General features: G+C 46.1%; 1 protein-coding gene across 2 annotated transcripts; it reads left to right on the top strand.

Moving 5' to 3' along the window:
• The first annotated feature begins 2,090 nt into the window (after positions 1-2,090).
• Positions 2,091-16,604, top strand: LOC109879609 (cysteine and histidine-rich protein 1). Of its 2 annotated transcripts, none has more exons than XM_020471780.2 (6): positions 2,091-3,216; positions 3,914-4,008; positions 4,186-4,329; positions 5,691-5,902; positions 14,055-14,233; positions 14,303-16,604. In XM_020471780.2, the coding sequence occupies exons 1-6, from the start codon at positions 2,917-2,919 to the stop codon at positions 14,513-14,515; spliced, it is 1,143 nt and encodes a 380-aa protein (XP_020327369.1). In that variant the 5' UTR covers positions 2,091-2,916; the 3' UTR covers positions 14,516-16,604. The 2 variants fall into 2 exon arrangements, with proteins under 2 accessions (XP_020327369.1, XP_020327368.1); XM_020471779.2 differs by having other exon boundaries at positions 5,691-5,911.
• The last annotated feature ends 7,743 nt before the right edge of the window (positions 16,605-24,347 follow it).

Genomic DNA, 24,347 nt, shown 5'->3' with positions numbered 1-24,347 from the left:
TCCGGCGCTGCTGCCGGAGTCTCCCGCCTGTCCGGCGCTGCTGCCGGAGTCTGAGGCGCCAGAGCCCCTCAGCCCAGAGGCGCCAGAGCTTCCGCCCCTCTGTCCAGAGCTTCCGCCCCTCTGTCCAGAGCTTCCGCCCCTCTGTCCAGTGGGGTCATTGAGAGGGGTGGTCATGGTTAGAAAGCCACGGAGGAGGAAAATAAGGCGGACAAAGACAATGGTTAAGTGGGGTCCGCGTCCCGCGCCAGAGCCGCCACCGCGGACAGACGCCCACCCAGACCCTCCCCTATAGGTCAAGGTTTTGCGGCCGGAGTCCGCACCTTTGGGGGGGGGTACTGTGACGTTCTGACCTTTATTTCCTTTGTCTTGTATTTATTTAGTATGGTCAGGGCGTGAGTTGGGTGGGTGGGCAGTCTATGTTTGTTTTTCTATGATTTGGGTATTTCTATGTTTCGGCCTAGTATGGTTCTCAATCAGAGGCAGGTGTCATTAGTTGTCTCTGATTGAGAATCATACTTAGGTAGCCTGGGTTGCACTGTTTGTTTGTGGGTGATTGTCTATGTTGTAGCTTCACGGTCGTCATTTGTTTGTTTTGTATACAGCGTCAGTACTTGCTTTATTAAAGATTTACCATGGACACTTACGACGCCGCATTTTGGTCCGATCCTTCTCGCCTCTCCTCTTCAGATGAAGAGGAGGGCGCCCATGACAGAATCACCCACCAACCAAGGACCAAGCGGCGTGGTAAACAGCAGCGACGACAGCAGCAGCAACAGCAAAAACAGCGGCCAGCATCACAGGACTCCTGGACATGGGAGGAGATTCTAGACGGGAAAGGACCCTGGGCACAGGCTGGGGAATATCGCCGCCCCAAAGCAGAGCTGGAGGCAGCGAAAGCTGAGCGGCGGCGATATGAGGAGGCAGCACGGCAGTGCGACAGGTACGAGAGGCAGCCCCAAAAATGTTTTGGGGGGGGGCAGACGAGGTGTGGTAGTAAGCCAGGTAGCAGACCTGAGCTCACTCCTCGTGCTTATTATAAGCAGCGCATTACTGGTCAGGCACCGTGTTATGCGGTTAAGCGCACGGTGTCGCCAGTGCGTGCCCATAGCCCGGTGCGCTATAGGGCAGCCCCCCGAAAGTGCCGTGAGAGTGTGGGCATCGAGCCAGAGTCGAGTACTGAGTCGATATGCGGGGGTACGAGTACTGAGTCAATATGCAGGGGTACGAGGTAATTGAGGTAGATATGCACTTATAACTAACTATTTAGCAGTCTTCTGGCTTGGGGGTAGAAGCTGTTCACTGTCTTGTTGATTCCAGACTTGGTTCATCGGTTGCTGTGTGGTGGCAGAGAGAAACGTCTGACTTGGGTGGCTGGAGTCTTTAACAATTTTTAGGCCTTCCTCTGACGCCGCCTGGTATAGAGGTCCTGGGTGGCAGGGAGCTTGGCCCCAGTGACGTACGTTAAGGTAGTGACAGCTGTGTGTGTGTGTGTGTGTGTGTGTGTGTGTGTGTGTGTGTGTGTGTAGGAGATGTTGGTCTCTGGTCATGTCATTTAGCCATATAAGGCTTGTCCCTTTGGCCAATCCCAGGCTGCGACCCCACCCTGTCCAATCAGATAGCTGACACCAGGCCTCCTCATTACCCCCTTCTAACACCACCTTTTGACTGTTTATCTTCTGTGTCAGACACAAGATAAACAGTTGTTGCAATGTTTTGTGTGACCAAAAAGTGTAATAATAATTATCAACAAGATCACAACACCTGGGTTCTGCTGCTATCACCCAATGTGTTAGTCTATTACATCATTTGACAAATGATGGATATATATAGGCCTATTGTTGCTACATTTAGTTGGCTATCAATGGTGCAGGGGCAACCAGGGTTTCAGGTAGCATGATGTGTCAGATTATGTCTAGCCGTGTCTAGGCAGGTGATGCCCTTCAGGTGAGGTGCTCCATTTTGTCGCATATCGGGTTCTGGTCACCTTTCAAGTCCAAAATTCTACCCGGTCCCCCACACGCACCCTGCAGACCGCAACCGCGCATGCGCACCCACTGTTTAAATACCCCCCCAAGTCATCTGCTACAAAAAAATAACAAAAAAAAACCATTCCACTGTTAGCCAAGCTGCGACGCAGCTCAAGGACTGTCAAGGGAGGCCATAACAGCAGCTGGCAAAAATATTGACAGTTTATCAAGCAACGAAACTCGGGATTTGCTGTTGTTGTGACCATAGCTGAGTAACACCGGTTAGGATTGGAAGGTGCAGCCGAGCTAGGGTGTAGTGAAGTCGGGGAGAGGAGGAGGAGGGGAGGGTCCGGACAGGAGAAAAACAAAGATGTCTGTGTAGTTCAACTAGGCAAATCCTAGCGACCTGTCTGAACATCTCTCAGATTTTTTTCTCCAAAACTGACACGTCCCGGAGGTCCAGTGGATAGCGAGCTGGCAACAGGGGGGAGAGAAAAAAACCCGTTTACCGACCAGCCGAACCGGGCCGTTATGAACGGCCGCTCATGCGCTGTCACGGCAAATAACTGCGACTTGACAACACAAAAACATCTCTGACGGGTTGTTTTGTTCTAGCTAGACGAGGGCGAGGACCGGACTGTTTTTGTGAGCTTGTTAGCTATAGCATGTAGCTAGCTGAATATATTCGTTAAAACTGCCAGTCAACAGCGCTACAGTTCTATACGAAAACGACCATCAAAAAAAAATATATATTTTGGAAAATTACTAAAACGTCCGTTTGTTAAATTCAACGCGTATTGCGCAACATTGCTTACTAACTAGCTAACTAGCTAACTCACTAGCTAACGTCCATTCCAGCTGTCCTGGCTTTCTCTTGCCGAGCCTGGGGTCGCTAAATCTGCCAGCTAGCTAACAGGTCGCTAGATTACGCCTGACAAACACCACCACCATGTCCTCGATGGAAGAGCGTGGTGAGGTGGGCGTCGCGGCGGCTCCAGGCTCCTCAGGCGGCCTGGGGGTTGGTGCGGTGGGGGCAGCTCTGGACACAGTGGTCGGTGGGCCGTCAATGCAAGAGGAGGTGGGCTTCCGAAGAGGAGAGGGACTCGGGCCCGATTCGGACCCGGACGAGCCGCCGCCCAAGAAGCGGATGAGATTGCCGGAGGGAGAGTCGGGAAAGCTGGAAGAGAGGCTGTATTCAGTGCTGTGCTGCACGGTGTGTTTAGATCTGCCCAAAGCCTCCGTTTATCAGGTAAATGCTGTCAAACACCTGTCCTGGCCTACCAACTCTGTCCCACCTGTCAATATTAGCCAGCGAGCTAACTAACTTCGTATTAAATAGACCCAAATAACATGTATTTTTAGCTTCACAGGTTAGGAATGTCAGGCATGAAGTAGGGGTTGAGGAAAATCTGTAAGCCTACTGATCAGCACCTGTCGTGGGCTGTAACGTTAGCTAGATGGGTGAAGAGAGGATGTTGGGCCCAGGGACGCAGGCTAGCCGCTAGCTCAGTAGATACCGTGTTCAGAAGGGTTAGCCAGTGCTCAGCGCTGTACAGAGAAATGATGACCTATAAATAATACCGGTAGACAGTGCTCAGCGCCGCAGAAGAGATTATCTTTTCAAAATGGCACCTGAGCCATTTCTATTCAGGTTTGCCAACAAGACATGAACACCTGCAGATGTTTGTTCTGCACATTGATTATCCCAGGCTAACCCCCCTAGGAAATAGGAAAGCCCCAAGATGTCACCTTACAGAGTGAACTGCTCTCCTCTCTTACCCAGTTTACTGTGTTGTGATACTGAGTAGCATGCCCTCAAATAACCACGAGATGCTCTCCCCACCCCAAAGCAAATGAGCATATTAACACTGATTTCTAAAGACTCATGTCAACAGTATGGACACACCAAAGACACCTACATTAACCCTTTCCTCTCTGCTCTACAGTGCACCAACGGTCACCTGATGTGTGCTGGTTGTTTCATCCACCTGCTGGCTGACTCTCGTCTGAAAGAGGAGCAGGCCACGTGTCCTAACTGCAGGTCTGTACACGCACACACAGTTTACAGATGCACTTGAATTGAGTAATTGATATATGTAAAATCTTTATAAATTGTTGCATGGTGTGTTTTTAGATATATTTTTTATTTTTTTGTTCAGTATATAATTGGTTGATTGAGTGTGCCCCATCTTTCTCTCCCCCCCCCCCCCCCCCCCAGGTGTGAGATCACCAAGTCTCTGTGTTGTAGGAACCTGGCTGTAGAGAAGGCTGTGAGTGAGCTGCCCACAGACTGTCCCTTCTGTCTCAAACAGTTCCCTCGCTCCAGCCTAGAGAGGCACCAGAAAGAGGAGTGTCAAGACAGGTACACACCTCATTGGTACACACACACACACACACACTAACACTAACACTAGTGCTGAGCGATTAGTGTTTTAAGGTCGTTTTGGTTCTATAATTTTTTTTTTTACATTAAATGAATTATGTGGGTTGAATTCTGTAACAACACAGAATATAACAATTAATAAGAGTCCCATGATGGTAGTGACTGCCCATTACTGCTTATTAGCGATAATTTATTCATATTACGAGCTGCTGTCTGACAATATCAATATTTTAGTAGTTCTTCAAAGTAAATAAGGCATACTTTTATGACTGCTGAATACCTACTATCACTTAGATCATGTTTTTTCAGGTAAAGATACCTGGTGAAGCAACAGCTGCTCTCGATTGCACAGTCTACTGTCTATTCCGTAGCCGGTGTAAAAGAAACACACACACCGGACAAATAGGTGCTCAATGGATTATGGGCATTGTAGTTAGTTACCACGTTTTCTTTGTTAAACTATGTATAATATTGGAAACTACAACTTCCTGCTACATCTCACAGTTCAGGCTGGATCTGATTTATCTCTAGAGAAACTGTGCAATGTGTGCATTGAGCTCACAGGAAAAAAATGAACAAAATTTAAATAATTCAATTACTTGTTAAAAAAAACAAAAAATAGGGCCTCCCGGGTGGCGCAGTGGTTAAGGGCGCTGTACTGCAGCGCCAGCTGTGCCACCAGACTCTGTGTTTGCGCCCAGGCTCTGTTGTAACCGGCCGCGACCGGGAGGTCCGTGGGGCGACGCACAATTGGCCTAGCGTCGTCCGGGTTAGGGAGGGTTTGGCCGGTAGGGATATCCTTGTCTCATCGCGCACCAGCGACTCCTGTGGCGGGCCGGGCGCAGTGCGCGCTAACCAAGGTTGCCAGGTGCACGGTGTTTCCTCCGACACATTGGTGCGGCTGGCTACCGGGTTGGATGCGCGCTGTGTTAAGAAGCAGTGCGGCTTGGTTGGGTTGTGTATCGGAGGACGCATGACTTTCAACCTTCGTCTCTCCCGAGCCCGTACGGGAGTTGTAGCGATGAGACAAGATAGTAGCTATTGGATACCACGAAAAAGGGGTAATTAAAAAAACGAAAAATAACCAATATTTTAGTTAATCGCTCAGCAATAACACACCCTACCAGACAACACCTGCAATAGGGTCAATGACAGAACCAGCAGAAATTATACAGCCGGTCCCAAATCATTCTTACCCCTCCCCCTTGGCCCTAACCCCTCCCCCTTGGCCCTGCCCCTTGGCCCTAACCCCTCCGTGTTTGCAGATCTGTAGGGTGATGGCTTTAAGCGATGCACTCCCATGATTGGCCCTAAACTCCCACTTCCTGATGTGTTGCCAGGGTGACGCAGTGTAAGTATAAGCGGATTGGCTGCCCATGGAAGGGACCGTTCCACGAGCTACCGGCCCACGAGGAGGAGTGCTGCCATCCCACCAAGACTGGCACAGAGCTGATGGGCATCCTGGGGGAGATGGACCAGAGCCACAGCAGAGAACTAACCCTTTACAACTCTATATTCTCCCTGCTCTGTTACGAGAAGATAGGCTTCACAGGTAGGCTAGGTACACACTGTCACACACACAGTACCTTACTTCCACACTGTCAAATCAAATTACATGTATTTATAAAGCCCTTTTTACATCAGCAGATGTCACAAAGTGCTGTACAGAAACCCAGCCTAAAACCCCAAACAGCAAGCAATGTACATGTAGAAGCACAGTGGCTAGGAAAAACTCCCTAGAAAGGCAGGAACCTAGGATGAAACGTAGAGAGGAACCAGACTCTGAGGAGTGGCCAGTCCTCTTATGGCTGTCCTGGGTAGAGAGGAACCAGACTCTGAGGGTGGCCAGTCCTCTTCTGGGTGTGCCGGGTGGAGATGATAACAGTACATGGCCATTAAGGCCAGACTGAGGGGTGACCAGTCCTCTTATGGCTGTCCTGGGTGGAGATGATAACAGTACATGGCCATTAAGGCCAGACTGAGGAGTGGCCAGTCCTCTTATGGCTGTCCTGGGTGGAGATGATAACAGTACATGGCCATTAAGGCCAGACTGAGGGGTGACCAGTCCTCTTATGGCTGTCCTGGGTGGAGATGATAACAGTACATGGCCATTAAGGCCAGACTGAGGGGTGACCAGTCCTCTTATGGCTGTCCTGGGTGGAGATGATAACAGTACATGGCCATTAAGGCCAGACTGTTCTCCAAGATGTTCAAACGTTCATAGATGACCAGCAGGGTCAAATAATAATCACAGTGGTTGTAGAGGGTGCAACAGGTGGGCACCTGTGGAGTAAATATCAGTTGGCTTTTCATAGCTGAGAAATCAGAGGTCAAGACAGCAGGTACTGTAGAGAGAGAGAGAGGGGGTCGAACAGCAGGTACTGTAGAGAGAGAGGGGGTCGAACAGCAGGTACTGTAGAGAGAGAGGGGGTCGAGAACAGCAGGTACAGTAGAGAGAGGGGGGGGGGGGGGGTCGAGAACAGCAGGTACAGTAGAGAGAGAGAGGGGGTCGAGAACAGCAGGTACAGTAGAGAGAGAGAGGGGGTCGTGAACAGCAGGTACAGTAGAGAGAGAGGGGGTCGAGATCAGCAGGTACAGTAGAGAGAGAGGGAGCAGGTCCTAGAAAAGGTAACACGTCTGGTGAACAGGTCAGCTGCAGGCAAAACAGTTGAAACTGGTGCAACAGCATGACCAGGTGGGCTGGGGACAACCATGAGGCGTCAGGCCAGGACGTCCTGAGGCATGGTCCTAGGGCTCAGGTCCTCCTAAAGAGAGCGAGAGAGATGGGAGACTGAGAGTGAGCATACTTAAGTTCCCACAGGACAGCAGAATTTCACCAGACAGGACAGACTGACCCCCTGGCACATACACTATTACAGCATAGACACTGGAGGCTGAGATGGATGGATGGACGGACGGGTGGTCTGACGATAACCTCAGACAGGGCCAACCAGACAGGATATAACCCCACCCACTTTGCCAAAGCACAGCCACCACACGACTAGAGGGATTCCAACAGACCACCATCTTACCACCCGGAGACGAGGCTGAGTATAGCCCATGAAGATCTCCCATGAAGATCTCCACCGCATGAGTCCAACCGGACAGGAAGATCATGTCAGTGACTCAACACACATGTTGAGTATAGCGAGAAAAGCCTTGCATGATGTGACGCACCCCTTTTTATGGGTACGGCATGCGAGAGCACTAGTAAGCCAGTGACTGAGCCCCTGTAATAGGGTTTAGAGGCAGAGAATCCCAGTGGAGTGAAGGGAGCCGGCCAGTCAGAGACCGCAAGGGCGGTTCGTCGCTCCATTGCCTTGCCGTTCACCTTCGCACCCCTGGGCCAGACTACACTCAATCATGTGACCCACTGAAGAGATGAGTCTTCAATAAAGACTTAAAGGTTGAGACAGAGTCTGCGTCTCTCACATGGGTATTCAGACCATACTATAAAAATGGAGCTCTGTAGGAGAAAGCCCTGCCTCCAGCTGTTTGCTTAGAAATTCTAGGGACAACAAGGAGGCCTGCATCTTGTGACCGTAGCGTACGTGTGGGTATGTACGGCAGGACCAAATCGGAGAGATGGGTAGGAGCAAGCCCGTGTAATGCTTTGTAGGTTAGCAGTAAAACATTTACATTTTGTAAATTATAAATATGTTTTATTGTTGTTTACCGTGAAATCAGACCTAGCCTTAACAGGAAGCCAGTGTAGAGATTCTAGCAGCTGTGTAGAGATTCTAGCAGCTGTGTAGAGATTCTAGCAGCTGTGTAGAGATTCTAGCAGCTGTGTAGAGATTCTAGCAGCTGTGTAGAGATTCTAGCAGCTGTGTAGAGATTCTAGCAGCTGTGTAGAGATTCTAGCAGCTGTGTAGAGATTCTAGCAGCTGTGTTGTGTAGAGATTCTAGCAGCTGTGTTGTGTAGAGATTCTAGCAGCTGTGTTGTGTAGAGATTCTAGCAGCTGTGTTGTGTAGAGATTCTAGCAGCTGTGTTGTGTAGAGATTCTAGCAGCTGTGTTGTGTAGAGATTCTAGCAGCTGTGTTGTGTAGAGATTCTAGCAGCTGTGTAGAGTAGAGATTCTAGCAGCTGTGTAGAGTGTAGAGATTCTAGCAGCTGTGTAGAGTGTAGAGATTCTAGCAGCTGTGTAGAGTGTAGAGATTCTAGCCGCTGTGTAGAGATTCTAGCAGCTGTGTAGTGTAGAGATTCTAGCAGCTGTGTAGAGTAGAGATTCTAGCAGCTGTGTAGTGTAGAGATTCTAGCAGCTGTGTAGAGATTCTAGCAGCTGTGTTTAGCACTAACGGAAGTTTATTTAATGCTTTATCCGGGGAGCCTAAAAGTAGAGCATCGCAGTAGTCCAATCTAGAAGTGACAAAAGCATGGATTTGCTTTTCTGCATAATTTTATTTTACAAAAAGTTGAGTGTTTTTGCAATTTTACGAAGATGGGGGGAGCTATCCTTGAAATATTCTTGATATGTTCGTCCAAAGAGAGATCACGGTCCAGAGTAACACTGAGGTCCTTCAGTTTTATTTGAGACGGCTGTCCATCCATCAAGATTAATTGTCAGATCCAACAGCAGTTCTTTCTTTCTTGGGACCGGGAACTAGCATCTGTTTTTGTCAGAGTATAAAAGTTAAACATTTTCCGCCATCCACTTCCTTATGTCTGAAACTCAGGCTTCCAGGGAGGGCAATTTTGGGGCTTCACCATGTTTCATCGAAATATACAGCTGTGTTGCATCCGCATAGCCGTGAAAGTTGATATTGTCTTTCTGAATGACATCACCAGGATGTAGAATATATAGTGAAAACAATAGTGGACCTAAAACGGAACTTACATTTGATTTGTCAGAGGATAAACCATCCACAGAGACAAAATTATATCTTTCTGACAGTTAAACTCTAAACCAAGTAAGAGCTTGTCTGTGCAGACCAATTTTAGGGTTTCCAATCTTTCCAAAGGAATGTGGTGATCGCCGGTGTCAAGAGGAGTCTAGAAGCACGAGGACCGATGCAGAGCCTTGATCTGGGCTCAGGTATTTTCTAATCTTCCAGGATTATGAGGAAAAACATTTAGATCCAGAATGTTTATATCCACCGGGCTAAACTAGATCCAGGGTATGACTCTGGCAATGCGTTGGTCTGGCGGACATGTTAGACACAACCCATCGAGTCAATGATGGCTTCGAAAACCTTGTTGGATTGGGTCTGTGTCACTAAACAAACTTGAATATTATCTGCCCTGACTACAAGGTTCAGGGAGCTCAGTAAGGAACATGTATGGCTCAGGAGGCCTGTAAACGGTGGCTATAAAAAGTGAGGAGGCTGTGATACACGCAGAACCTGACTTCCACAGGTCTGTCGTGGTCACGGAATTTCATCAGCTGGTGATTGTCAAGCAAATAACTGTCGGTCTCCCGGTAATTGACCGTTAATTTACATAAACACATTTAGCATCTCCTAGCTTCCACAAACCGATGCAGACCTTTGGAACATCTACATTTTTTAAAAGTCTAATGAATCCAAGTAAAACAGCCTACACCTTCACAATAAATCCATTATTTATTTTAGACAGGTCTAAAGAAACATGATATGAAGAAAATGTAGTCTATTTCAGAAGAACAGAATACTCTGAGTTGTCCTTATGTTAGGCCCTGATCTGGCTATGTCATATGGCTGTGGGTGACACTAGATCATTTAACAGACAAGATTTGCTTAGAATTCCGTGGCATTATTTTTATATTATGGAGAATTCAATATGAAAAAAGAGCTGAATAAAATATAAATATTTTCTCCTTACGATTTGAGGAATTGCACACTATTCTGTGTTGAGCGGTTAACACAGAAATAGGTCCTCCTATCTGCTTAATATAGAGTTATTAATGTGACTTTGTTCTATAAACGTTGGGCTATATGTTTAGATTATTAATACATTGTAAGACTGCATGACGTGACTCATGAAAAAAGTTGCTTGAAAGGCAGGAGCTTTGTTTTGTTTTTTTGCACAGACTGTACACACTTCATCAGTCTCTCATTCACAATTTGACAAGCACTTGATAATGCCTCGAATTTCACGGCGGCATCCCCTTTGGCCGTAATGCACCCTAAATAAAAACCCAGGCCTTTTGCGGCCAGTCCCGTTGTGCCCTCGGCCCGGAGTGCTGCGTTGTGCCCTCGGCCCGGAGTGCTGCGTTGTGCCCTCGGCCCGGAGTGCTGCGTTGTGCCCTCGGCCCGGAGTGCTGCGTTGTGCCCTCGGCCCGGAGTGCTGCGTTGTGCCCTCGGCCCGGAGTGCTGCGTTGTGCCATTTCTCCCTGAGAAACTCACGTGTTGCTTATGTATGCCAGTGAGGCTCTAAACCCCTTGTAAAGTGGATTAATGTGCTTCATTTTAAGAAGTTATTTGGCCACTTTAGTTGAGATACAAACCTTATCATAACGTATAGGCTTTATGGGCTAGACTACATGAAGTGTGTCACTATGATTTGAAAAATGTGCAAAAAAAAGGCAGTTTCTTACGCTGGGCATTGTTCACAAGTGATAATATATAATTCAGAAGTGATAGGCTAATATTGTCACCCATCACACTATTCTTGATTTAATATTGTCTTTACATATACTAAATAATACATACGTGTGACATTTGTTTTGATTTATAATGGACCATTATCATGCACCTGTCTCAAAACGGGCAGGGGGAAAAAATACATGTCATCTATGCACTTAAATAGCGAATGAAGAACCCTTTTCCCGTGGTTCATTTTCATGCCGGTCAGGTAGGCTATTACTCCTGTTGTAAAGAGAAGCAATGTGCTTAACATTAGGAAAGTTGAGAAATAAATATAGTAGGCCTAGCCTATAGAAAGCTGATGGGATCCTCCTCTTTTTAAGAGGCCATCACTCTGTTTTCTCACAATAGCATAGCCTATAGAAATGTTGCGCAACATGAGCTCATGGGCTCTCATGAAGTGTTTGATTAGATTTTCCATTACATTTGCATTGACGTCAGAGTGATAAGAGGGAGTGCTGAGAACCAGGCAGTTAGCAAGTTTGGTAGGCTACTGATGACCATCAGCAGCATCAGAGTATGGAGAAGCCTAGTTACCGTGACTAAACGGCCACGTGACATTTGACTGCCTTCATGACTCGTGACCGCCGGTGTGGCGGTAATGCGGTCACTGTAAACAGCCCTAATCCACAGTACACACTGTCATACACACATACACACACGTGGATTGGGATATGTTCCGCATTGCGTCCAACAACAACATTGACGAATACGCTGATTCGGTGAGCGAGTTTATTAGAAAGTGCATTGACGATGTTATACCCACAGCAACGATTAAAACATTCCCAAACTAGAAACCGTGGATGGATGGCAGCATCCGCCGAAACTGAAAGCGCGAACCACTGCTTTTAACCAGGGCAAGGTGACCGGAAACATGACCGAATACAAACAGTGTAGCTATTCCCTCCGCAAGGCAATCAAACAGGGCTAAGCGTCAGTATAGAGACAAAGTAGAATCTCAATTCAACGGCTCAGACTCAAGAGGTATGTGTCAGGGTCTACAGTCAATCACGGATTACAAAAAGAAAACCAGCCCCGTCGCGGACTAGGATGTCTTGCTTCCAGACAGACTAAATAACTTTTTTGCTCGCTTTGAGGACAATACAGTGCCACTGACACAGCCCGCTACCAAACCTGCGGACTCTCCTTCACTGCAGCCGATGTGAGTAAAACATTTAAACGTGTTAACCCTCGCAAGGCTGCAGGCCCAGACGGCATCCCCAGCCGCGCCCTCAGAGCATGCGCAGACCAGCTGGCTGGTGTGTTTACGGACATATTCAATCAATCCTTTTTCCAGTCTGCTGTTCCCACATGCTTCAAGAGAGCCACCATTGTTCCTGTTCCCAAGAAAGCTAAGGTAACTGAGCTAAATGACTACCGCCCCGTAGCACTCACTTCCGTCATCATGAAGTGCTTTGAGAGACTAGTCAAGGACCATATCACCTCCACCCTACCTGACACCCTAGACCCACTCCAATTTGCTTACCGCCCCAATAGGTCCACAGACGACGCAACCACACTGCACACTGCCCTAACCCATCTGGACAAGAGGAATACCTATGTGAGAATGCTGTTCATCAACTACAGCTCAGCATTTAACACCATAGTACCCTCCAAACTCGTCATCAAGCTCGAGACCTTGGATATCGTCCCCGCCCTGTGCAACTGGGTCCTGGACTTCCTGACGGGCCGCCCCCAGGTGGTGAGGGTAGCTAACATCTCCACCCCACTGATCCTCAACACTGGGGCCCCACAAGGGTGTGTTCTCAGCCCTCTCCTGTACTCCCTGTTCACCCATGACTGCGTGGCCATGCACGCCTCCAACTCAATCATCAAGTTTGCAGACGACAATACAGTGGTAGGCTTGATTACCAACAACGACGAGACGACCTACAGGGAGGAGGTGAGGGCCCTCGGAGTGTGGTGTCAGGAAAATAACCTCAACGTCAACAAAAACAAAGGAGATGATTGTGGACTTCAGGAAACAGCAGAGGGAGCACCCCCCTATCCACATCGACGGGACAGTAGTGGAGAGGGTAGAAAGTTTTAAGTTCCTCGGCATACACATCACAGACAAACTGAATTGGTCCACCCACACAGACAGCGTTGTGAAGAAGGCGCAGAAGCGCCTCTTCAACCTCAAGGAGGCTGAAGAAATTCGGCTTGTCACCAAAATCACTCACGAACTTCTACAGATGCACAATCGAGAGCATCCTGTCGGGCTGTATCACCACCTGGTACGGCAACTGCTCCGCGCACAACCGTAAGGCTCTCCAGAGGGTAGTGAGGTCTGCACAACGCATCACCGGGGGCAAACTACCTGCCCTGCAGGACACCTACACCACCCGATGTCACAGGAAGGCCATAAAGATCATAAAGGACAACAACCATCCGAGCCACTGCCTGTTGACCCCGCTATCATCCAGAAGGTGAGATCAGTACAGGTGCATCAAAGCAGGGACCGAGAGACTGAAAAACAGCTTCTATCTCAAGGCCATCAGACTGTTAAACAGCCACCACTAACAATGAGTGGCTGCTGCCAACACACTGACTCAACTCCAGCCACTTTAATAATGGAAATTGATGTAAAAAATGTATCACTAGCCACTTTAAACAATGCCACTTAATATAATGTTTACATCCCCTACATTACCCATCTCATATGTATATGTATATACTGCACTCTATATCATCTACTGCATCTTTATGTAATACATGTATCACTAGCCACTTTAAACTATGCCACTTTGTTTACATACCCTACATTACTCATCTCATATGTATATACTGTACTCGATACCATCTACTGTGTCTTGCCTATGCTGTTCTGTACCATCACTCATTCATATATCTTTATGTACATATTCTTTATCCCCTTACACTTGTGTGTGTGTGTATAAGGTAGTAGTTGTGGAATTGTTAGGTTAGATTACTCGTTGGTTATTACTGCATTGTCGGAACTAGAAGCACAAGCATTTCGCTACACTCGCATTAACATCTGCTAACCATGTGTATGTGACAAATAAAATTTGATTTGATTTGAGTATCTGACTTCCAGGACAATAATTTAAATCTGTCTGAAAGGACCAGTCACACACACAGAAAACATGAGTCTTTCCCCCTCTCTCTGCCCTGTCCAGAGGTCCAGTTCAGGCCGTACCGGACAGATGACTTCATCACCCGTCTGTACTATGAGAGTCCTCGTTTCACCGTGTTGAACCAGACCTGGGTACTGAAGGCCAGGGTCAACGACTCTGAACGCAACCCTAACCTCTCCTGCAAACGCACCCTCTCCTTCCAACTCATCCTCAAGAGCAAGGTACACACACACACGCTCGCTCTCGACTCGCTCTTGCTCTCTCTCTAACGTTCACCCTCTTCCTTCTAGGTGAACTCGGCTATAGAGTGTTCCTTCCTGCTGTTGAAAGGTCCGTATGACGACGTGAGGATCAAGCCTGTGATCCACCATCACGCGTTCAGCAACGACACCAACGAGACAGACTACGTTCCCCTGCCCATCACCGACTCTGTGGAGTGTAACAAACTACTGGCCGCCAAGAACATCAACCTTCGACTCTTCATCTTCCAGATCCAGAAATAGACAGACGAGGAGGAGGAGGAGGGAGAGGACCGAGAGAGACGTGTAGAGGACATGAGAGAGAGAAGTTTGAGTTTAAAGTGAGACACCACTGATACCTCTTTACACACACACACACACACACACACACACACACACACACACACAGCCCACTAGACCACATATTGAGAGAGTTAGGGAACCCCACCATTTCAGGTGCTGCTTTTAGTGTTGCTTTGGAGACCGGATGGTGTTGCTAGGGGAATTCATCTGTATGGACTGAGGAAGTTGTTACTATGGGGGTGTTAGGGGAGAAGGGGTTGTCGCTATGGAGACAGGATGGTGTACCCGTGGAGTTGAGTCGGTCTGACCTTTCACCCTTTGACCCCAGAGCCAAAGGTAGCTCATACCCACCAAAGCAGGATGAACCATACGAGAGTGTGTGTGTGTGTGTGGTATGATACTCTGAGTAAATGTGTGTGCGTATGTGTTCCAAAGATGTGAATGTGAACTCTGTTGACCACTCAGCTAGTCTGTCCTATAGAATGGAAGTTTGGGTTACTTGTATACATACACTCTGACCTGCTCCTCAAAAGTTAACTTATACCTCCTTTTTTTTTTAAATTAATTTTTAACCCTGAATATTTAAATTCCTTTGAACATAGCCTTTTTTGCGCTCGCGTGTGTGTGCACGGTGTTGCTCGCGTGTGTGTGCACGGTGTTGCTCGCGTGTGTGTGCACGGTGTTGCTCGCATGTGTGTGCACGGTGTTGCTCGCGTGTGTGTGCACGGTGTTGCTCGCGTGTGTGTGCACGGTGTTGCTCGCGTGTGTGTGCACGGTGTTGCTCGCGTGCGTTTGTGTTGAGACAGATACATTTAGGGCCCTAGTGATCACATCCCTATAAACAGATACTTGCATGGCCACACACACACACACACACACACAACACACAACACACAACACAACACACACACACACACACACACAATCAACAGACCTCTTAGGCTCAGAAACCAACATCTGTGTATGTATGTTTGTGTGGACTCCTCCTTCTGCTCTGGTTGGGCCGTGCTAGAACCGGAGAACCCAGAACCCTGAAACGGACCTGAATGGAACCCCAGCAAGTGTGACAGACTGGGTTTGAATCCGGTTTGTCTGCGTGCCACAAGACCGTGTTAGTCCTCTAAGCTAAAGCCTAGGGCATTATCTTCGGGAGGTTCCCCTGTAGTAGGGGGGGTTCCCCTCCGGAAGATGGAAAAGAGAACCTGAACGGTCCACCGGGTCAACCCTGTTTCACAGGACTAAGGGCTCGATTCCATCAGATCCGCTTTAGCCAACATCTGCAGAGTGGTTGTTTTGGCGGTCAAATTCACAAGTAAAGCCGGACATTCCCATTGGCTGCACGGCGTCACATGACCAGGAATCCCATGCAGCCTTGTTTACAAGTTCACCACTGGAATGTGAGATGTAGTCTACACTTTGATTTAGGGATGAATGAAATCCTCATTTAGTTGAATGATTTTTTAAAAATTTGAGCATAAATATTTCCATATAGCCTATACGTTCTCGTTGTGAACTTCTGCAGCGAGTGCGGCAGGTGTGGTTTCCTGACGATGATCACAAGAACAGCTGCTCAGCGATTTTTTTTTTTGATGGCTCAAACTGAAGTCCCACCGCCAAAACATCCACTATGCTGGTGTCTACTGTCGCCGGTTAACTCATGATCTGATTGTCTAGACCTAGCTCATGACTCTGGTTTTAAATGGGGAGAATCCTGGATGGGACCTTTCACTTTGGGAACTGGTCATTTGTGTGTGTGTGTGAGGGGGGGGGGGGGGGGTGCGTTACTATGGTGACGTGTTTAGAGTGTTAGAGTTACTTGAATGATGCTGAGATGACGATGTTACTAAAAAGTAGAATCTACTGTGATGGCTCTGTCTCTCCTCCTGGCCTATTTAGGTTGAGTATTTCTATAGATCTGACTCCTCCGGGCCTATCTAGGTCTTGTATTTCTGTGTTTTAATGCTTTTTCGTCTCTATGCCAATAGACTCACTGACTCATCTCACTATGGCTGTACATGTGCCTTTTATTAAAGATCATGGAAACTGAGAAGTGTGTGTGTGTGTGTGTGTGTGTCACATGCATGAGAGAGCAAGACGACACCACAACATTAAGAAAGGTGACCTGTCAAATCAGCCACATCAATTTAATCTACTCAAACACATCAATACATATTCTATAGTAATTTCATATCCATACAAAACTCAACTGGAGTATATAAATGATGCTGCACAGCACCTCTGATATACAATGCCTTCAGGAAGTATTCAGACCCCTTGACTTTATTCCTTTTTACGTTACAGCCTTATTCTAAAATGGTTAAAATCGTCCCCCCCCCCCCCTCATCAATCTATACACAATACCCCATAACGACAAAGTAAAAATATTTTTTTTGTAATAAATTTTTGCACATTCATAAAAATTAAACACTGAAAGATCACATTTACATAAGTATTCAGACCATTTTCTCAGTACTTTGTTGAAGCACCTTTGGCAGCGATTACAGCCTCCATTCTTCTTGGGTATGACGCTACCATCTTGGCAGTGATTACAGCCTCTAGTCTTTTGGGGTATGATGCTACAAGCTTGGCAGCGGGTACGGCCTGGAGTCTTCTTGGGTATGACGCTACCAGCTTGGCTCACCTGTATTTGGGGAGTTTATCCCCTTCTCTGCAGATCCTCTCTAACTCTGTCACGTTGGATGGGGAGCGTCGCTGCACAGATATTTTCAAGTCTCTCCAGAGATGTTTGATCAGGTTCAAGTCCGGGCTCTGGCTGGGCCACTCAAGGACATTCAGAGACGTGTCCCGATGCCACTCCTGCGTTGTCTAGGCTGGGTGTTTAGGGTTGTTGTCCTGATGGAAGGTGAACCTTCACCCCAGTCTGAGGTCCTGAGTGCTCTGGAGCAGGTTTTCATCAAAGATCTTTCTATACTTTCCTCCGTTCATCTTTGCCTCGATCCTGACTAGTCTTCCAGTCCCTGCATCTGAAAAACATCCACACAGCATGACGCTGCCACCACCATGCTTCACCGTAGGGATGGTGCCATGTTTCCTGCAGATGTGACACTTGGCAAAGAGTTCAATCTTGGTTTCATCCGATCAAAGAATCTTGTTTCTCATGGTCTGAGTCCTTTTGGACTCAAGCTTACTGAGGAGTGGCTTCCATCTGGCCACTCTGCCATAAAGGCATTATTGGTGGAGTGCTGCAGATATGACTGTCTTTCTGGAAGGTTCTCCCATCTCCACAGAGGAACTCTGGAGCTCTGTTAGAGTAACCATCGGGTTCTTGGTCACCTCTGTCCAAGGCCCTTCTCCCCGATTGCTCTTGGTGGTTCCAAACTTCTTCCATTTCAGAATGATGGAGGCCCCTGTGTTCTTGGAGACCTTTATTAATTAAGACATTTGTTGGTACCCTTCCCCAGATCTGTGCCTCGACACAATCCCATCTCGGAGCTCTACGGACAGTTCCTTCAACCTCATGGCTTGGTTTTTGCTCTGACATCCACTGTCAACTGTGGGACATTATAGACAGGTGTGTGGCTTTCCAAATCCTGTCCAATCAATTTAATTTACCACAGGTGGACTCCAATGAAGTTGTAGAAACATCTCAAGGATGATCAATGGAAACAGGATGGACCTGAACTCAATGTCGAGTCTCATAGCAAAAGGTCGGAATACTTATGTAAATAAGATATTTCTGTTTTCAAGAATTTGTAAATTTGCAAAAACAATCTAAACCGGTTTTCGCTTTGTCATTATGGGGTATTGTGATGTCATTATGGGGTATTGTGATGTCATTATGGGGTATTGTGATGTCATTATGGGGTATTGTGTGTAGATTGAGGATGTTTTATTGAATCCATTTGAGAATAAGGCTGTAACGTAACAAAATGTGGAGAAAGTCCAGGGGTCTGATTACATTCTGAATGCACTGTACACTACATGGCCAAAGGTATGTGGACATCCCTTCAAATGAGTGGATTTGGCTATTTCAGTCACACCTGTTGCACACAGCCATGCCATCTCCATAGACAAACATTGGCAGTGGAATGGCCCTTTCTGAAGAGATCAGTGACTTTCAGCATGGCACCGTCATAGGATTCAACAAGGGTAGACCTTACCGTGAAATGCTTACTTACAAGCCCTTAACCAACATTGCAGTTCAAGAAGAGTTAAGAAAATATTTACCAAATAAACTAAAGTAAAATATAAAAAGTAAAAAATAACAATAACGACGCTATATGCAAGGGGTACCGGTACCGAGTCAGTGTGTTAGCAAGTCAGTTTGTTAAATTTCTACCCTGCTAGAGCTGCCCGGTCAACTGTAAGTGCTGCTATTGTGAAGTGGAAACGTCTAGGAGCAACAACGGCTCAACAGCGAAGTGGTAGGCCACACAAGCTCACAGTACGGCACCGCCAAGTGCTGAAGTGCGTAGGCTGTAAAAATTGTCTGTCCTTTGTTGCAACACTCACTGCCGAGTTCCAAACTGCCTCTGGAAGCCTCATCCGCACAATAACTGTTTGTTAGGAGCTTCATAAAATGGGTTTCAATGGCCGAGCAGCTGCACACAAGTCTAAGATCACCATGCGCAATGCCAACCTTGGCTGGAGTGGTGTAAAGCTTGCCACCATTGGACTCTGGTGCAGTGGAAATGCATTCTCTGGAGTGATGAATCACGCTTCGCCATCCCAGCATGCTTTGGGCTTGGCTCGGAAGTAGCTGCAACTCCAGGAGAGTACGCACACACACACACACCAAAGACAACACACACACCAAACACATACACAGATATAAACACCCAACAGATAAATCAATTGCTTGTTTGTTAAACGTTAACTCAAAGCTGTATCATTCGTTGTAATAGCTGACAAGTAGAGGACTAGCAGCAATTCAGGAGCTCTCTTTTTCCCCTCTTTCTGAAGAGTAGAAGCAGCAGGGAAAGAGACCGGTTCACTGTGAGACTTCAGACAACATCTCTTACAGTGTAACGGCCCCCTCCCTACTGCTACACATAAACGCACGCATGTGACCACAGCAGTGTACCTGTGTGGCCTGGGTAGGCTGTGTGGCCTGGGTAGGCTGTGTGGCCTGGGTAGGCTGTGTGGCCTGGGTAGGTGTGGCAGGTCTTTGGAGTGCTGAGTAGTAATACAGTACAGAGTTCAACATCATGTCAACACATATATATATTCTATCATTCTATTATCCTGTTCTATCATTCTATGATTCTGTTCTATCATTCTATGATTCTGTTCTATCATTCTATGATTCTGTTCTATCATTCTATGATTCTGTTCTATCATTCTATGATTCTGTTCTATCATTCAATGATTCTGTTCTATCATTCAATGATTCTGTTCTATCATTCAATGATTCTGTTCTATCATTCAATGATTCTGTTCTATCATTCAATGATTCTGTTCTATCATTCTATGATTCTGTTCATTCTATCATTCTGTTCTATCATTCTGTTCATCATTCCATGATTCTGTTCGATCATTCCATTATTCTATTATATCATTCTATTATTCTGTTCTATCATTCTATGATTCTATTCTATAATTCTATTCTATGATTCCATTATTCTGTTCTATCATGCCATGATTCTATTCTATCATTCTATTATTCTGTTCATCATTCTATGATTCTATTCTATCATTCTGTTCATCATTCCATGATTCTGTTCTATCATTCTATTATTCTGTTCATCATTCTATGATTCTATTCTATCATTCCATAATTCTGTTCTATCATTCCATGATTCTGTTCTGTCATTCCATGATTCTGTTCTGTCATTCCATGATTCTGTTCTGTCATTCCATGATTCTGTTCTGTCATTCCATGATTCTGTTCTGTCATTCCATGATTCTGTTCTGTCATTCCATGATTCTGTTCTGTCATTCCATGATTCTGTTCTGTCATTCCATGATTCTGTCATTCTATGATTCTGTTCTATCATTCCATTTTATCATCCTATTATGATGGTGTTGTGTTGTTCCTACCTGGGTTGGAGGGGGTTGGCAGTAGCTGGGGGGTTGTGAGGAGGTACGGTGAAGACTTAGCCCCTCCCACACAGAGTTAAGGGAGGGTATAGAGGCAGAGCTTCTGCCAATGACTGGCAGCTCACAGTCATGTGACCAAACTGGGAAGGCAGGTCCTCGCCCTGAGGACCACAGACAGACAGACAGACACTCCTACATTTATACGGTTGATGCTGCATACACTGTTATATCCACAAAATAAAACATGCATGAATACACATGGTACCGTAGAGAACTACTGGGGAGGAATATTTAACCACCTGAGAGAGAGAATGTTTTTATGGTGAATCTTCCAGTACAAAAATATATATATTAAATGCTGTGAAAATATATAATACTTATTCTCCTTACGGTGCCTTCGGAAAGTATTCAGACTCCTTGACTTTTGACACCTTTACGTTACAGCCTCACTCTAAAATGGATTATAGACATTCTGTTTCGTTACAGCCTTACTCTAAAATGGATTATAGACATTCTGTTTCGTTACAGCCTTACTCTAAAATGGATTATAGACATTCTGTTACGTTACAGCCTCATTCTAAAATGGATTATAGACATTCTGTTTCGTTACAGCCTTACTCTAAAATGGATTAAATCGTTTTTCCCCCTCATTAGTCTACACACAATACCCCATAATGACAAAGCGAAAACAGGTTTTTAGAAATTTAGAAAAAACAAACTGAAATACCTTATTTAGTAATCAGATCCTTTGCTATGAGACTCGACATTTCATTCAGGTGCATCCTGTTTCCATTAATCATACTTGAGATGTTTCTACAACTTGATTGGAGTCCACCTGTAGTAAATTCAATTGATTGGACATCATTTGGAAAGGTACACACCTGTCTATATAAGAGTGGGGAGGATCACACACAGTCATTCTCCACACTAACCTGCCTTTGGCCTGAAACACAACAACATTAACCAATGAAGTGGCTTGAAACACAACAACAACATTAACCAATGAAGTGGCTTGAAACACAACAACAACATTAACCAATGAAGTGGCTTGAAACACAACAACATTAACCAATGAAGTGGCTTGAATCACAACAACAACATTAACCAATGACGTGGCTTGAAACACAACAACAACATTAACCAATGAAGTGGCTTGAAACAACAACATTAACCAATGACGTGGCTTGAAACACAACAACAACATTAACCAATGAAGTGGCTTGAAACACAACACATTAACCAATGAAGTGTCCTGAAACACAACAACATATTAACCAATGAAGTGTCCTGAAACACAACAACACATTAACCAATGAAGTGTCCTGAAACACAACACATTAACCAATGAAGTGTCCTGAAACACAACAACACATTAACCAATGAAGTGTCCTGAAACACAACACATTAACCAATGAAGTGTCCTGAAACACAACAACACATTAACCAATGAAGTGTCCTGAAACACAACACATTAACCAATGAAGTGTCCTGAAACACAACAACACATTAACCAATGAAGTGCAAGCCCTGCTTAACCGTGCTAAATGAAATGATCCCAGTCTGACATTGTACAGGTGTATAGGTGTATAGTACAGGTGCCTTCCTTCTCTTCCTGGCTGGTTGCCCCTGGTTACTGACTGGCTGAATATGGATGATGGGGATGGGCATAACTCGTCACATGACCTCAGCCCTGAGGATTATGGGACCACCGCTGCAGACATCCTCCCTGAAACACACACACACCTACTTAATGTGACTTGCAGAGCCCATATAATAGCTAATACTAATGCTGCCTCTCTCTTTCTCCCTCTACACACCAATGGCTACCTGGTCAGGTCTAAGCGGTGGGGGGTTTCAGGCTTTTCTTAGTAACAGCAGCTGTGGGAAGCATCATCCAATCTGCTGGCAGCAATATTCCCAGAATTCCGAGTTGAGCTCTGGATCCCACTGGTGTGAAACACCACATCCCGGCCGGTGAGAGATGAGAGACTGAGACAGAGGGAGGGAGAGAGAGAGGATACAGACAAAGAGATGGGGAGAATGAGTGAAGAACAGAGTGATGATTAAAAGAGGTGGAGAGAGAGGGATGGAATAGAGGATAGGGCAGGTATAGAATCAGCAGGAGGAGGAGAGTGAAGCATTTGGCTAATGGGTTCAACGGATCACTATGGTAACGGACATTATGGGATGCTCTAAGGAGAAGAGAGCTGAACTCTGCAGAAACGGTGACACTCGTTAGAGTGTGACGGATGAAGGCGGGATGCAGGGACCAGTGTGTGTGAGTGATTGTGTGTGTGTGTGTGTTTAGGACGGTGCGCCATCATTCTGCTTATCCAACAGGTGCCCCAGTGCCAGAGGACAGAGCCTTCTGAAGGTGGTTGTCCTTCTGGAAGGTGGTTGTCCTTCTGAAGGTGGTTGTCCTTCTGGAAGGTGGTTGTCCTTCTGGAAGGTGGTTGTCCTTCTGGAAGGTGGTTGTCCTTCTGGAAGGTGGTTGTCCTTCTGGAAGGTTCTCCCATCTCCACAGAGGAACTCTAGAGTTTTGACAGAGTGACCATCAGGTTCTTGTTCACCTGCCTGACCAAGGCCCTTCTCCCCTGATTGGTCAGTTTGGCCGGGCGGCCAGCTCTAGGAAGAGTCTTTTTGGTTCCAAACTTCTTCAATTTAAGAATGATGGAGTCCACTGTGTTCTTGGGGACCTTCAATGCTCCAGACATTTTTTGGTACCCTTCCCCAGATCTGTGCCTCGACACAATCCTGTCTCAGAGCTCTACCTCATTGTGTTTACTTGATAGCTACCTACACAAATAGCTAGCTAGCTAGAACAAAGTGTTAATAAGATAAATTCATTTAAAAAGATTAAAAGCAATACAAATAAGTTATCCAGTAGGCATCTACTGAGGGAGCTAAGAGCTGTGTTGTCAGGTGTGTACCTTTCCAAATCATGTCCAATCAATAGAATTTATCACAGATGGACTCCAATCAAGTTGTTGAAACATCTCAAGAATGATCAATGGAAACAGGAGGCACCTGAGCTAAAACCTCTTTTTGCTTTGTCATTATGGGGTATTGTGATGTCATTATGGGGTATTGTGATGTCATTATGGGGTATTGTGATGTTATTATGGGGTATTGTGATGTCATTATGGGGTATTGTGATGTCATTATGGGGTATTGTGATGTCATTATGGGGTATTGTGATGTCATTATGGGGTATTGTGATGTCATTATGGGGTATTGTGATGTCATTATGGGGTATTGTGTGTAGATTGATGAGGATGTTTTATTATTTAATCCATTTTAGAATAAGGCTGTAACGTAACAAAATGTAGATAAAGGGAAGGAGTGTGAATACATTCCGAATGCGCTGTATGTGTGTGTCATATTTCTCTGTGGAATTCACTTGACCCACTGAGACAGGTGTGTGTGTGTGTCATATTTCTCTGTGGAATTCACTTGACCCACTGAGACAGGTGTGTGTGTGTGTCATATTTCTCTGTGGAATTCACTTGACCCACTGAGACAGGTGTGTGTGTGTGTGTCATATTTCTCTGTGGAATTCACTTGACCCACTGAGACAGGTGTGTGTGTGTGTCATATTTCTCTGTGGAATTCACTTGACCCACTGAGACAGGTGTGTGTGTGTGTGTGTGTTTCATTCCCGTAGCCTGGCTGAGCTAAGACACATTATATTTTTACTCCTAATGACCTCCAGCTCACAGCCTTCACTGGGCTTTCAACCAAACTTATCTCTCCGGTCTCTCTCCCTCTCTCTACTTACCCCTCTCTCTCTCCT

This window comes from Oncorhynchus kisutch, linkage group LG14 (genome assembly GCF_002021735.2).
Source record: "Oncorhynchus kisutch isolate 150728-3 linkage group LG14, Okis_V2, whole genome shotgun sequence".
NCBI lineage: Eukaryota > Metazoa > Chordata > Actinopteri > Salmoniformes > Salmonidae > Oncorhynchus > Oncorhynchus kisutch.
This window is presented reverse-complemented; position numbering and strand designations above follow the sequence as displayed.

Coding starts and splice junctions, on each gene's coding strand:
- LOC109879609 (XM_020471779.2), top strand. CDS start 2,917: ATGTCCTCGATGGAAGAGCGTGGTGAGGTGGGCGTCGCGGCGGCTCCA. Junction 4,330..5,690: donor AAAGAGGAGTGTCAAGACAG/GTACACACCTCA, acceptor ATGTGTTGCCAG/GGTGACGCAGTGTAAGTATA. Junction 5,912..14,054: donor AGGCTTCACAGGTAGGCTAG/GTACACACTGTC, acceptor TGCCCTGTCCAG/AGGTCCAGTTCAGGCCGTAC.